Genomic DNA, 14151 nt, shown 5'->3' on the forward strand with positions numbered 1-14151 from the left:
GCCTCGTGGAGACACAGAGACCTCGGAAGACCACGTGAAGATGGAGACAGAGGCCAGTGTGATGTGTGTTCAAGTCAAGGAATACTGTGGGCTGCCAGCAATCACTAGAAGCCAGGAGGGAGGCAGGGAGCAGATTCGCCCTCAGAGTTCTAGCAGAGCCTGTCGACACCTTGATTTCACACTTCTAGCCTCTGGAAATGAGAGAATACATTTCTGTTGTGTTAAGGCACCACCTATGACAGTCCTAGGAAACAAAAACAGAAGGGGCCAGAAAAAAGAGAACCACAGGGCGTCTGTCCTGTGCGATGTCACCTCCCACCCCGCACTTGGTCACAGGGATCAAGGATAGGAGAGGCATCCCACCTGGTAATGAAGAGAGGAGGCTCTGAGGCCTGTGGATGCAGATTTAAAGCCTGGTTCTGCTGTACTTACCAACAGTGTGACTTTGTGACTGTTATGGAACCCATCTCATCTGCAAAGTGGGTTATTATAATTAAACAGGATTTTGTATGGAAAACCCGTCCTCTAGTCATTATGAGTGCAGCATAAATGTTGTTACTGAGTTCCATTACTAGAACCCGTGTCTAAGGTGGGAATGAATCTGTGGGAAAAGTGCAGTGATCAGAACCAGGTCCCGAGGTCACAGCCTGACTTGCAAGATCACATAAGTAGTGGGAGGTCCTTTAGATTCTCACGCCTTCAGCCTGGGTGGTCTAGAGACCAGCACTGAGCTGAATGCATAGTCAAGGTCACTGGTCAGTGCTGTGATGGGGAAGGAGGCATTTGTGGTTGGGAAATCAGGCAGGGCTCAGGCAGTGCCTCCTAGACGTTGCTGTGACAAAGAATCTCCTGGGAATTTTTCCTTTTTTTTTTTGAGACAGGCTCTTGCTGTGTTGCCAGGCTAAAGTTCAGTGCTATTCATAAGTGTGATCATAGCACACCACAGCCCCAAACTCCTGGGTTCCAGTGATCCTGCCTCAGCCTCCCAAGTAGCTGGGACTACAGGTACCTGGCACCCAGGGATCTTTAAAAAATATGGATATCTGGCCCCCACCTCTAGACTTTCTGATGCAATTTGTTTGGGGTGTGAACTAAGCACCATGATTTCTTTCTTTCTTTTTTTTTTTTACACTCCCAGGTGATTTCCTGTGCAACAAAGTTTGAAAACCACTGACCTAAAGTCAAGTTCCAAATCTGATCTAAAGCCATTGAGGAAGATTCCCGTAGAGCAGATTCAACTCAAATGGGAAGGGAGGTGGTAGCTTTCACCAAGGGCAAATGGAATTACCAACGCAACAGAGAAAATAAAGGAGCATTTACCCTGGCCTCTGTGAGGGCTTGTGAGGGGAGGGCTTGTGAGGGGAGCCTCGCCTCCTAGGGTCCCCTGGGAATTTAAATTCGGAATAAACTTAGAGGCACTCTCGACTGAAGAATATGCCACAATAAATATTGTATGGCAAGAATCACATGAGATAAATTATGTATTTTTGTCTGCAGGGAAAAGACGTGATTGTAATGGGCTTGCAGAGTGAGACTTGAGTTCCCTTTTATCCTAGAATGGGGTGGTTATCTTCCTTCTAGGATGTTTGTAAAGCTTCTTAGGAGAACTGGAATTTCAGAAGAGCGTGGTTCCTGTGAGGCCGGCTAAAGTAGGGGAGTGGGGGAGAGGGAGATGAGCTTTCTAGGCAAAAAGACATTCATCTAGTTGATGATACTCTGAGTCGGAGAATGAGGAATTTTTCTCTTCCTGGTTCCTCCCTGCGGCGATCTGGCTATTCTCGTATCGCTGAGGTGCAATTTCTTCTCGACTGAGAAGGCAAAGTCACATTCTTCTCCTTGGAGGCTTTGTAGAGTCAGACGGGGAGGTGGAAAGCTGAGCTCAGCCCTGGGTGCATCTGTGGCTTCCAGAAGCCCAAGGCTAGGGCAGGAGGTGGGGGCTCAGAGCTGGCACCATGAATGCGTGGCACGGTTCAGTGAAGCAGAGACCACAGGAGCCACGGCTGGGCAGACACAGGAGCGCGTATGTGTCTGTTTCATAAGTGTATCAGGAGGTGGCTGAAAGGAACTGGGTGGGGGGAGCCCGCAGAGCAGCACGGTATGTTTCCAAGAGCTGCCTCCACTTAGCTCTGAACAGTGTCCCTCATTCCTCTGTGGAGCCCTGTTTTGCACCAGGTCCTCGATGTTCTGCCATTTCTTCTCTGGCCCCCTCACCTACCATTTCAGGGGTCGGCAGAGTGACCAGCTTTTCTTGCTGAGGCACGGACACCTGGTTCTTCTCCTCCCTCTGTTGTACCCAGATCAGAGGACACCACCTCTGTGAACCTCAATTTCTTCTCCTATGAAATGGGGACAACGATAGCACCCTCCTCATGCGGCTGCTGTGAAAATTAAAGAGGATAATAATACACTTGCCGCGCTGGCCTGCAGCAAGCCTCAAACATGCTGGCAGACATTGCCATTATGGCCGCTGTTTGTGCCTCCCGTCCATGCTGCAAACACCTTGACCCTGGGCTGCTTTCTTTAGGTTGGAAAGATTTAGGGGCGCAGAGGGAGGCTAGAGCAGGCAAGGCTAGCACGGAGCCCGGCTCCACTGAACGCTCTGAATCCAAAGAAAAAAAGTACAGCTCTCTAGGGGCCACCTTTTCCTTGGAGTTTTTCTGGGACTTAGAAAGAATAAGTATTTATTTTTACTCCATCTTTTTTTCTAGAAAGGTTTGAAGGAGGTTTCACAACCTCAAGAAACTCAGACAATCAGCCAGTGCCTCGCCCAGCAGGAAAGTTCTGAAGGTCAGTGGAATGTCTGTAACTTTTCAAAGCGATTTTGCCCTCTTGCTTTGCTCCAGCTGATCATCTGAGCCCTCACTATGGGTAAGGCATGTATGGGTTGCTGTGGGGGAAATGAACCCACACACAATGTTTCCAGACACACGGGCATGGCAGAGTAGAATCCTTTTCTGCGGACAGAAGACATTGAGGCACACGACAGAGAAGGCAAGCAACTTGCTCAGGACCACACAGCCAGGGAGGACCAGAACGGAAGTGTCCTAATTCCTGATCCTGGCTTAATTCACTGGTTCATTCATTTGAGGAATTTTTTTTTTTTTTTTTTTGACAGGGTCTGCTCTGTCACTCAGGTTGGAGTGAAGTGGCTGGATCATGGCTCATTGCAGCCTCAATGTCCTGCATTCAAGCCATGCTCCCACCCCAGCCTCCCAAGTAGCTGGGACAACTAAACAAAAAATATTTTTTGTTTGTTTGTTTTTGGTAGAGACAGGGTTTTGCCATGTTGCCCAGGCTGGTCTTTAACTACTGAGCTCAAGCGATCCACCTGTCTTGGCCTCCCAAAGTGCTGGGATTACAGGCGTGAGCCACCGTGCCTGGCCCATTGGAGGAACCTTTGTTGAGCATCTGCATTCTGTAGGCACTGGAGGTGCAAAGGCCAGCTAGGTCCTGCCATGGTGGGGCTTATGCTGTAACAGGGTGTGGGTGGGGCAGGGGACAGACAATAAGCAAGGATATGAAGCAAGGTAACGTTGTGGAAGCACTCTGGAAAATGTAAAATCTCACATAAATGAAAGGAACAAATATTGCCTTCCATTTATACTCTCTCCTCTTAAGTTCCTCTAAATCAATTTATAGATGAAAACTCATTAACCTGAAGAGTTCCAGCACCACTGCTTTCCTTAGAATACTGGTTCTCAAGCCAGGTATGGTGGCTTACGTCTGTAATCCCAGCACTTTGGGAGACTGAGGTGGGTGAATTGCTTGAGGCCAGGAGTTGAAGACCAGCCTGGCCAACATGGTGAAACCCCATCTCTACTGAAAATACAAAAATCAGCTGGATGTGGTGGTGTGTGTGCCTGTAATCCCAGCTACTTGGGAGGTTGCGGCACAAGAATTGCTTGAACCCAGGAGGCGGAGGTTGCAGTGAGCTGAGATTGTGCCACTGCACTCCAGCCTGGGTGACAAAGTGAGACTCTCTCAAAAAAAAAAAAAAGAAAAGAAAGAAAAGAAAAAAAAGAAAAAGCCAGGTGCTGTGGCTCAAGCCTGTAATTCCAGCACTTTGGGAGGCCGAGGCGGTTGGATCACGAGGTCAGGAGATTGAGACCATCCTGGCCAACACAGTGAAACCTCGTCTCTACTAAAAATACAAGAAAATTAGCCGGGCGTGGTGTTGGGCACCTGTAGTCCCAGCTACTCGGGAGGCTGAAGCAGGAGAATGGCATGAACCTGGGAGGCGGAGCTTGCAGGGAGCCGAGATGGCGCCACTGCACTCCAGAGCGAGACTCTGTCTCAAAAAAAAAAAAAAAAAAAAAAACGAAAGAGAGAAAGAAAGAAAGAAAAAATACTAGTTCTCAGTTGAGGCTGTGTATTAGGATCACCTGGGAAGCTCTGACAACACTGTTGCCTTGGCCCCATCCCCAGCATTTCTCATTTAATGGATGAGGGGGAAGGGGGTGTTTTCAAAGTTCTGCAGGTGATTCTAAAGCTCAGAACAGTCAAGGTTCGGAACTGCTTCAGAGCAGCATGTCTCAAACTTTAGGGTATATAAAAAGTACCCAGGGATCTTATTAAAGTGGAGATTCTAATCCAGTAGGATTGGAGCATAAGGGCGTGCTATTCAAAATGCCGGACCTGTGCGCTTGTTAGGAATGCAGAATCCCAGACCCACCTTGGACCTGCTGAATCTCTTTCTCTGGGGAGTGGTGCCCAGCAATCTATTGATCACACTGTCTTGGTGATTCATCAATATGCTAAAATCTTAGAAGCAATGGCTCAGTGGTTTTCAAATTTTGGTCTAGGCCAGACACATCAGCATCACCTGGGGGCTTCTTAGAAATGCAAATTCTAAGGACTGACCCAGGACCTACAGAATCTGAGTCTCTGGGGATGGGGCCCAGAAGTCTGTGTTCTAACCAGCCCTCCAGCACACTCAAGATGTTGCATCCAGTTGCTTCTAGTGCACCAGCCTGTGTAGCACTCTGCGGTCCATAGATTAGCGAGGTCAAAGGAGGGAAGGTTCGCACCTTCCGAATTTCCTCGTTAAGCTGCACCAGAAGGCATCTAGGAGGCCAGGCCACTTGTTGGTCTATCTGGAGTTGGAATTTACTGAAGGCGAACAGTCCTTTAACCTCCATCTGGACCACCCTCTGGGACAGTCAAATCCTACCCTTTGAAGGGTAAGAAATTGGCTTCCCCAGGCTCTGCCCCCGTATTAATCTGGCTTCGCATGGTGCGCATCATTCACAAAGAGCTTTCCGCTTCCCACCTCATCTGTTCTTTACCACCCTGCCCGGTAAGCAGTTATCAACCCCATCTTAGCAAGGAGGAATCAGAGGGGGAAGGAGATTCAGCCACAGCTGACAGAGGTCCTGGCCTCCTTCTATTTGTCTCAGGGACAATGTTTGTCCATATCTGCATTTGTCCTGGCTTCTCACTCTCGCTCTGTCTCTCTTTCTCTCTCTCTCTCTCTCACACAGACACACACACACACACACACACACACACACACACACACACGCTTCTTCCAGTGGCTTCTGGAAAAAAGAATAAGCCCCAGAGTGAAGAGCTACCAGCTACCAGCTGGATGCTTGGGCACTTGGATTTCAATCTGTGTTTCTGGGCTGTGCTGCTTTGGACCAGTGGCTCCGGAGCTGGGCTGGGTCCCCTGAACCTGTGGACATCTGGCAGCCTAATGCTGGGCTGAGTCCCAGGCATGAGGGAGGCCAGAAGGATAGGGCAGATTGGGTGAGAGGGGAGATAGTGGAGAGCCAACAAGGACAGGGGGAGGGCTGAAGCCAGAGGCCCCAGATGGGCCAGCTTGGCAAAGGAGGGCCTGTGATGCAATCCGCAGGCGGGCTGGGGCTGGAGAGGAACTGTTCTTGAAGAGCCTCAGGCCTGCTCTATTAATTCTGGCTCCCTTGGTGCTGGAATTGATTTCCCTGAGGGGGTCTCCTTAGCCCTGGAAACCTCCCCCAGGGGCTTGGCTGGTAAAGCTGCTGAAGTCTGGAGGGGAAGATACAAGCTGAGCAGGGCAGGGACAGCTGGCCGGGCCGGGCTGGTAGCTGCCCTGGCAATGCGGGGCTGGCGTCTTGTTTGTGAAACGGGTCCCTTAGGCAGCCTCCCCTGGGAGCCCCAGCTCTTCACAGACCAGCTGCTCCCCGCTGCCGGCTGGTGCAATCAGAGTCAGAAGCAGAGCCATAGCGGGCAAGAGCCCACTTGGAGGTTCCCGGCGTAGAGCTGGTGCGCGTGGACACTGTTAGTGAAACAACTGGGGAGTTGGGGGTGGGAGCAGAGGCAGGGCTGGGGGACATTTTCCAGGGCCTACCCCAGATGGGTCAGGCAGCTGTTCCCTGAGAACCTCATATCCCGACATCACGCCACGCCCAACTGAGAGGTATACAGACCCCTAGAGGTTCACTAACGGGGTCAGAGAAAGCTCTCCTCTGACAACTTTCGTCTCGGTTCCCAGTGTCAGACCCTGTTGATTTTAATGGGCCAAGACCCAATCGTTTTGATAAATCCTATGATTACCTTATAAACGTCATAGGTATGCTGCATTGTAACTGTTGTGTCATTTATATAAACACTTAATATACATCACGTGTGTTGTGACCCTATTTCAGCGTCTTTCGTTTTGGTATTGCAGGACCCCTCATGCAGCCGCCCGAGGCCAGTTGCCCAGGTTTCCATCCATCTCTGAGAGGTGTTGATGTTGTGAATTTCCTCCCCATTCCCAAAACCGGGGACAAACAAATGAGCAGTGGCCCGTGCTCTGGAAGAGCCTGCCTGGGCCCTGCCGTCTGGCCCTGAGTGGTCCTCAGTGTTGTGTGGGCTTAGAGACGACTTCCACCAGGTCACTGGGTTTCAGAGGGCGAGGATGGGAGCCTGGGCAGAGCTATCCTCAGCCCTTTGTGGCTTCTGTTGTTATTTTCAAAATCCTCAGGGTCCACATAGATAAGGAGCAGGACTCAGTCCCTGTGAGAGGCTTTGAGCACCCCCTGCATCACCTGGGCCACTTGGAGGTGAATAGGAGCCTTGAAGAGTCTAGACAGATCCCCCCACCTGGAGACATATACATATTTCTTACAAGGGAAGAAAAGGTGTCTATCACATTGTTTTCTTCTTATATCTTTATTTAGTTAGTTAGTTATTTTTTTAAAGATAGGGTCTGGCTCTGTTGCCCAGGCTGGAGTGCAGTGGTGCGATCATAGCTCACTGCAGCCTTGGACTTCCTGGGCCCAAGCCATCTTCCTGCCTCAGCCTCCCAAGTAGCTGGGACTACAGGCGTGCACCACCACACCTGGCTAATTTTTAACTTTTTAGTAGAGCGGAGGGTGGGCAGGTCTCACTGTGTTGTGCAAGCTGGTCTCAAACTCCCGGCTTCAAGTGATCCTCCTGCCTCGGCCTCCCAAGGTGCTGGATTATAGGCCTGAGCCACTGTGCCTGGGCTCCCTTCTTATATCTTTATTGTTTTGCTGACTACACAGGAAACAGATACTCTTGTAAAATTTTCAAGTGCTACAGAAATTAGAAAGTAAAAGAAAATCCCCTTTCATGTGGCTCATCCACTCTTCAGAGAGAACTGCTATTATTCAGTTGTATTTTTCTAAATATCCTGCAACATACATACGTCATTTATAATAAAAATGGGCTTATATCATAATAGTGTTCTGCTACAGTTGTAAACAATGTCTCAATAATACATCTTGGACATATTGCCATGTCACTACAAAAGCTTCACTTTGCCCTATCATACTCCATCATAGAGATGACCATATTTATTTTTCTGTCCCCTGGTGAAGCACATACCCCCATGCCCGTTGAAATTGTTAGTAATTCCAAAGAACATTGTAATAGACATGATTGTTCGTATAACTTTTTGCGCACATACGAGTATATCTATGTAGGCTAGATTCTTGGAAGGGAGTAGGATGTTCAACTTGGCCCCATGAATGTCCCCTTGCTCCTGGAAGAGAACTCATCTTATCTCTACACTCTTAGTTGCTTTCAAAGGGGTAGCAAAAGCTAAGGCACTTCTCTTCGGAGCTACAACTTTGCTGCTTGCAGATGGTCAGTAAAATAGGAGCCTGCTGGCCTGTCTAATCAGAACCACAAATAAAGGACAGTGTGAACTCTGAACTGGGCATCCCTCAGCCACCTGCGTCCTTTAGAGGGGGAAAGTTCCTGATACAGAAGCGGTCAGGAAGCAACAGGGCAATGGGCTCGGATACATAAGGCCGTGTCGGGGCCACTCGGAGCATGGAGGTGATGTGTGGAAGAGCCCTAGACCCCACCAGGGTCATTGGGTGGGCCTGGCTGTTATCTTCCCTACCTCAGCCTTTCAGAGACAATGTTGGAACCCTCCCAAATGCATGCCCTTGGCTGACTGCTGAAGCAGAGTTGGTGGAATGGTATTGTGGACTAGGAGACCAGATTCCTGGTTTCCCCTTCACGTCTTCCTGCTTTGCTGTGTGATCTTGTGAAAAGAATTTTGCCTCTTTGAGTCCTAGTTTCTCACTCTCCAAACACACACGTCTTCCTTTCTCTACCACAAGGCTGATGAGAATTTTGAAAATAATCCAACTCTTTAGGGTGAAGGTGGCTTTTCCATTTTGAAATGGGCTAAGGGTCCTCCTGCCCCCATCCTCCCTCTCGTTGGGATTCAGCTGCCTCCTAAGATCTCTTCATCTTTGTTTACTACCAGCCAGCATCCAGAAGGGGTGGGGAGGTGGTACCCACTCTCTGGGGGCTGTCGTTAATTGGGCTCCAGCGAGCTCACTCCGGGGACCTGGAGAGCTGCAAGGGAGAGTTCTCTCAGGCGTTTTTAAGATTGTGAGTGGTGGGGGGCACTCTTAGAATTGGGAAGAAACCCCATGTTGAAAATGGAAACCAGAATTGGTGGGAGAGAGGCCTAAATAGGGCTGGGAGCACCTCAAGCAGTGTGGTGTTGGGCTCATCTGCAGCCTTTGGGTGTTCAGGAGGGGAGGAAGGTCACCTAAAGCCTAATTCTGGATCCTTTTGTGGAATTCCAACTTGGCTGTATACATATTTTCCTAAGTCTCCTCTCTCTCATCTCTGGTATTTTAATCCTCATTGCCTTCCTTCTCTGTTGGGTCCATGGCCCTTCCTTGGGACTTCCTTGAGGCTGTGATGCAGAGATGGCAGTAGGAGCCTGATAGACAAGGAAGATGCAAGCATCGAGCTCCCCCTTCAACCTGGAGCAGGAGGGAGCCAGAGGCACAATGACTTTGGGAGGCTTTGAAGATCTTGGGTTTGGTGGTAGCTTAACTACACTCTAGCCAAGCCAAGGATCCCATTTTGGGATACATGAAACTGCCCAACACCCCCAAGGGTGGGATGGGGGCTTTTCTTTGGGGGAATGGGAGGGAGACGTGTACCTATCATCATGGAAAAAAACCCTCTTCCAAACCAAGCAGGTGTCCAGGAACCAGAGTGGGGGAATAAACGCTGGCCAGGAACCAGTCCCACCAGTAACTTGCTCCATGACCTCAGAAAAGTCAACCCCTGTGTCTATTTCTTCATCTGTATAGGGGGAGTCATGGTCTGCCCAGCAGCCTCACAGCTTGAGAAGGTGCAATTGTGCTTAAGTACAATGTCTCAGATAAACGTAAAGAGCTGCATGGTTATAGACAGTGCTCTTGGTTGTCCCTCTGAGAATGGGGGAATGTAGAACTGTAGAGTCCTCTGTTTATAGCTGACTCATCTACCAGGAAGCCAGTGGTGTAACCTTGGCTGCTTGGTAACTTTCCTTGAATCATGCAAGTCTCTGGTGCAGATAAACTGGCAGGAGCCTCCTTAGGGAATGTGCATGTCATCTGGAATACTAAAAGCCTGCACTTCTCTTAGGAGAGCCCTTTGTACCAAGGGAATTTTATGGCAGGAGCTGGGGCTTAGAAATACAACCCCTTCTTAGCCCCATTTTACAGATTTAACAATCTACCCACCTCCGTCAGTAATTCATAGGTAGATCACAATCCTAACTCAGGTATTCAAATGCCTAGTCCCCTACCCCTTCAGCTTTCTCAGTTGGCTCCAAGGAAACAAAATTTCACCCATTAGCATCCCCAGAGATTAACCCCTGCCTCCCCATAGCACTCTGGGCAGAGGATCTCTATTCAGCCACCTCCACACCCTGCCAAGGCAAGGAAGGGAGGAGGGAAGAATGGAGTGAGGCACACCTGACGCTCCTCTGTTTTCCATCCTCCTTGCTCTCAGACCCCAGGATAAACTCCCTGAGCCACCACTCTGTCACTCCACAAAGATCTGGGCCAGGGGCCTGAATGACAGGTGTCAGAGCCCACAAGGACTGAGCCTGGCCCCCTGGGGGGCTGTGCAGTGCAGTGGTTAAGAACTTGTGTTCTGGAGATAGCATCTGTCTTAGCCTTTCCCGTTGGCCTCCCTTTGGGGTCAGCCCCTCCAGGAGCCATTAGCTATCCCAGGGGAGGGTAGCTACAGACACCACAAAAAGTCTGAGATGCCAGGACATTTTGGATGCTCATCTTAGCCAGGTCTGTGCGTAGAGAGGGAAATCAGATCACTTATTTTTTCGAAGTGACAGAAACAGAGTCTCTAGTGATATCAAAAGCCTCTAAAGGGGGACCACCCTTTATGCCTGAGTCAGACCACCACAGACTCTCGGAATCCCAGTGCTGGGGGCTACCTCCAAAGGTCATTCTGTCCGGCTCTTGCTTTTTGGTGGAGTCAGCGTCAAGACCACACAGAACAGAGGGTTGGTCACTGAGGCACTTAGGGTGGTGCCTCCCCCTACCCAGAGATGAAGTCACCAAGAGCACCAAGGATGATCACTATGAGAGAACAGGTCTGGCCTGGCACCCCAGCGCTGTCCCCACCACACCCACTGCTGCTGTGTTAGGAAACCCACATGCCCATGGCGGCTGGAAAATGGACTAAGGAAGCCGGGGGGTGTTCAGGGTCGCCAATGCCATTTTACACTCCTGCTCCCAGCCATTCAAGCTGGGGAGGCTAAGTTTCCCTTCAGGATCCCCTAACTGATCCCAGCCTCCAGCAGTGTAAGGGGGCTAACCTGACATTCAACAAAACGGGAAGAGGAGGAAAGAAATGAGTGGGCTTCTGAGACCTGTGGCTGGAGCAGCTGAAGGCAGGGGAGGTGGGGGAGATGGCAGGGGGAACCTGGAGGCCTTCCCAGCCCAGCCAACCTCTCTGAGAAAGCTCCCACTTGCTCAGAATAAAGCTGCAAATGCGGGTGGGCTCTGGGTCATCTGTGTTAGGGAAGAAAGTTAGTGACAGTTGTGCCCAGAGCAGCCGGATGTCTCCCAAACTCAGGGACCCTACCCCAACAGGCTCTGCGACCAGGCCACCTCCTAAGGGCAAACGTACTCCTGCCCGCATTCAGCGCCGCCCCCTGTCCCCTTCACCGCAGGTCCCCTGGGTGCCAATGGGCACAGAAGTTGGGAGCTTTACTAACCGTCTGCGTCAAAGTGCTTCCAGATTTCCAGGAATTGGGACGCCGTCAGCTCGGCCAGGTGCAGGTAAGGGGGCTGCTGCTGCGGGCCAGCCATGGCGAGCCGCTCGGAGACCTCAGCCTGCACCGCTCCCGCTCCGCGCCGGCTGAGCTCTGGCACTCGCGCTGGGGCTGTGCGCCACGCTGCCCTTATATACGCTCTGGAGCCTGCGCCCGCGCCCGGCTGCCAGCAGGGGGCGCGCTCGCTCAGGGAATCCGGCCGGGGCGCGGCGCGGCGGGGGCGGCGGCACCAGAGGCTCGGACTCGCAGGGGGCCCTTACCTCTGCGCTGAGACCCCTCGGCGCCGGGCCAGGGACACCCGGAGGCTTTTCGGTGAAAAAGAGGGAGAGGCTGCCCTTGCCTTCCCTCCCGACCGCCTTGAGTACATCCACCACTTATTATTGCTGGCAGTAGCAATAATAACAGTAGTAACAACATTAATACTGATACTAACACAAATTTGACAAATATTTAGCACTAGGGCTTCGGAGTTCTCTAGGTATCTGTCGTGCCTCCTCTCTCCTGATCCTTCCACAGCAGGAAGATCAGGGACCACTTTTCTGATGAGGTATTTGTGACTTGAGATGATTGAGTGACTGGCCCAGCAAATAAGTGGCAGGGCTAGAATTTGAACTCAGCACTCTTTCCACGTCGCACGTGGCTCCTTCATGGGGCCTGGTCTTGCAGAGCAGCCAAGAGTTCTCAAGGCTTTAGTGGGGAGCAGCTAGAATCAGTAGTGCTCCGGGAGGATTCCGATGGAAGTGGCGTGGGGGTGGGGGTGGGGGGCTTCCACTGTCTGTCTGGGTCCTGGTATATCCGTCCCCTTGGAGCCTCCCTCCACCCCTGGTACCTGCCTCACCCTGGCCGTGCTCTGGGGGGCTTTTAGACATTTGGCCAGGGGGTGGCAGAACTAGATCAACCCGTACCAGGTCTTAACCACGCCCACCTAGGGACATCGTGGGAATGTGCCTGCTCCAGTGGGCAGAGAACAACGTCCAACTCTATCTTGGGGATGTTCTGAGCTGGTCTCAGAGAAAATAGACGCAGCTACTGAGCGCACATCCTGAAGGCAGCAGACAGGACTCCCCAGCAGGGAGCTGGTCCCCCTCCCCATTCTCTCCTGCGGTCTGAGCCCTTGGGGGTCTGTCCTGGCCTTGTGGTAAGATAAGACACCTTACCCACAGAGTGACAGCATCATCCCTCCTTTCTCCCCTCTCCTGCCACGGAGTGACTGAGACATGAATTGACGCTCATTAACATGTGCTAATAAGTGTTAGCTGAACCACCTTCCAAGAGGAGAGTGAAAGGGAAGGAGGTAAGTGAGAACGAAAAGGAGGTCGCTGCAGGACAGGGGAACCCAGGAGGAGACAGAGAGGGGGTTGTCCCTTGGAGAGAGGGCCAATCCCAGAGAGAGTCTCAAAAGGGCAACAGAGAATGCAGGTTCCAAAACCACTTGTTCTTTGGCTAGGGTGAATGTGTTCAGAGTTTCTTGCAGCAACAGACTAGGAGGGAGAAGTCATCAAAAGCTAGCTTTAGAGGTACCCACGCCCCTTGCTGAGAGATTCCCAAAAGCCCCGAGGGAGGCAGGATGGCTCAGTGGTTAAGAGTAGACCCTCAAGAATCAGGCTGCTTGGGTGCGAATCCCAGAATCAGCTGTGTGACCTTGAGCAAATTACATAAACTGTCTCTGCCTCAGTTTTTCTCTTCTGCAAAATGGGCATGTGGGCATATGCCTCTTAGAATTGTTGGCCAGGTTCGGTGGCTCACGCCTGTAATCCCAGCACTTTGGGAGTCTGAGGAGGGCAGATCACGAGGTTAAGAGATTGAGACCATCCTGGCCAACATAGTGAAACCCCGTCTCTACTAAAAAAAACCAAACGACAAAAAACAAAAAAATAAAGTTAGCCAGGCATGGTGGTGCATGCCTGTAATCCCAGCTGCTTGGGAGGCTGAGGCAGGAGAATTGCTTGAACCCGGGAGGCAGAGAGGTTGCAGTGAGCCGAGATGGCGCCACTGCACTCCAGCCTGGGCGACAGAGCGAGACTCTGTCTCAAATAATATAACAACAACAATAATAAAATTGTTCTGATGATTAAATGAGTTAGGGCTCCTGCTGTCCTTCATGGAGCCAGTGATCAGTGGTTGGCTTGGCAAGAAATTTCTCAGTCAGCATCCCCTCCCCTGGGGTAGCTAATGGCTCCTGGAGGGGCTGACTCCAAAGGGAGACCAACGGGAAAGGCTAAGACAGATATTGTCTCCAGAACACAAGTTCTTAACCACTGCACTGTGCAGCCCCCCAGGGGGCCAGGCTCAGCCCTGTGGGCTCTGACACCTGTCATTCAGGCCTCTGTCCTAGATCTGTGTTGGGTGAGAGCTCATCCCTGCTTCTCCAAGAAACAAAGCCAGTGTCTCCATGCTACTTTGGTTTTCCTGGTGAGGAGTCAAGAGTGAAGCTCCTACCTCCTGCTTTCCAGAGCTGTTGAGATCAAGGGACATGGTTCTGGGTGTGACGGTAGGGTGGCCACAGCTACCTTTAAACTCTCTACTGGGACAGTCTTGCGTTGTTCATTTCAGATACACAGTTAATCTGTTTCTGGAAGGCCCATTCCCGGAGGACTGAGAAGCCCAGGCTGGTGCCTTTGTGC

General features: G+C 51.1%; 1 protein-coding gene across 1 annotated transcript in view; it reads right to left on the bottom strand.

Moving 5' to 3' along the window:
* Positions 1–11638, bottom strand: part of CALB2 (calbindin 2) — a 32924-nt gene extending 21286 nt beyond the window's left edge. Inside the window, exon 1 of the mRNA XM_033218939.1 lies at positions 11471–11638. Coding sequence (XP_033074830.1) covers positions 11471–11564 — 94 coding nt within the window. The 5' untranslated portion in view covers positions 11565–11638. The remainder of the gene's footprint in view (positions 1–11470) is intronic.
* Between the last annotated feature and the right edge of the window lie 2513 nt (positions 11639–14151).

This window comes from Trachypithecus francoisi, unplaced genomic scaffold (assembly GCF_009764315.1).
Source record: "Trachypithecus francoisi isolate TF-2019V2 unplaced genomic scaffold, Tfra_2.0 Lachesis_group10, whole genome shotgun sequence".
NCBI lineage: Eukaryota > Metazoa > Chordata > Mammalia > Primates > Cercopithecidae > Trachypithecus > Trachypithecus francoisi.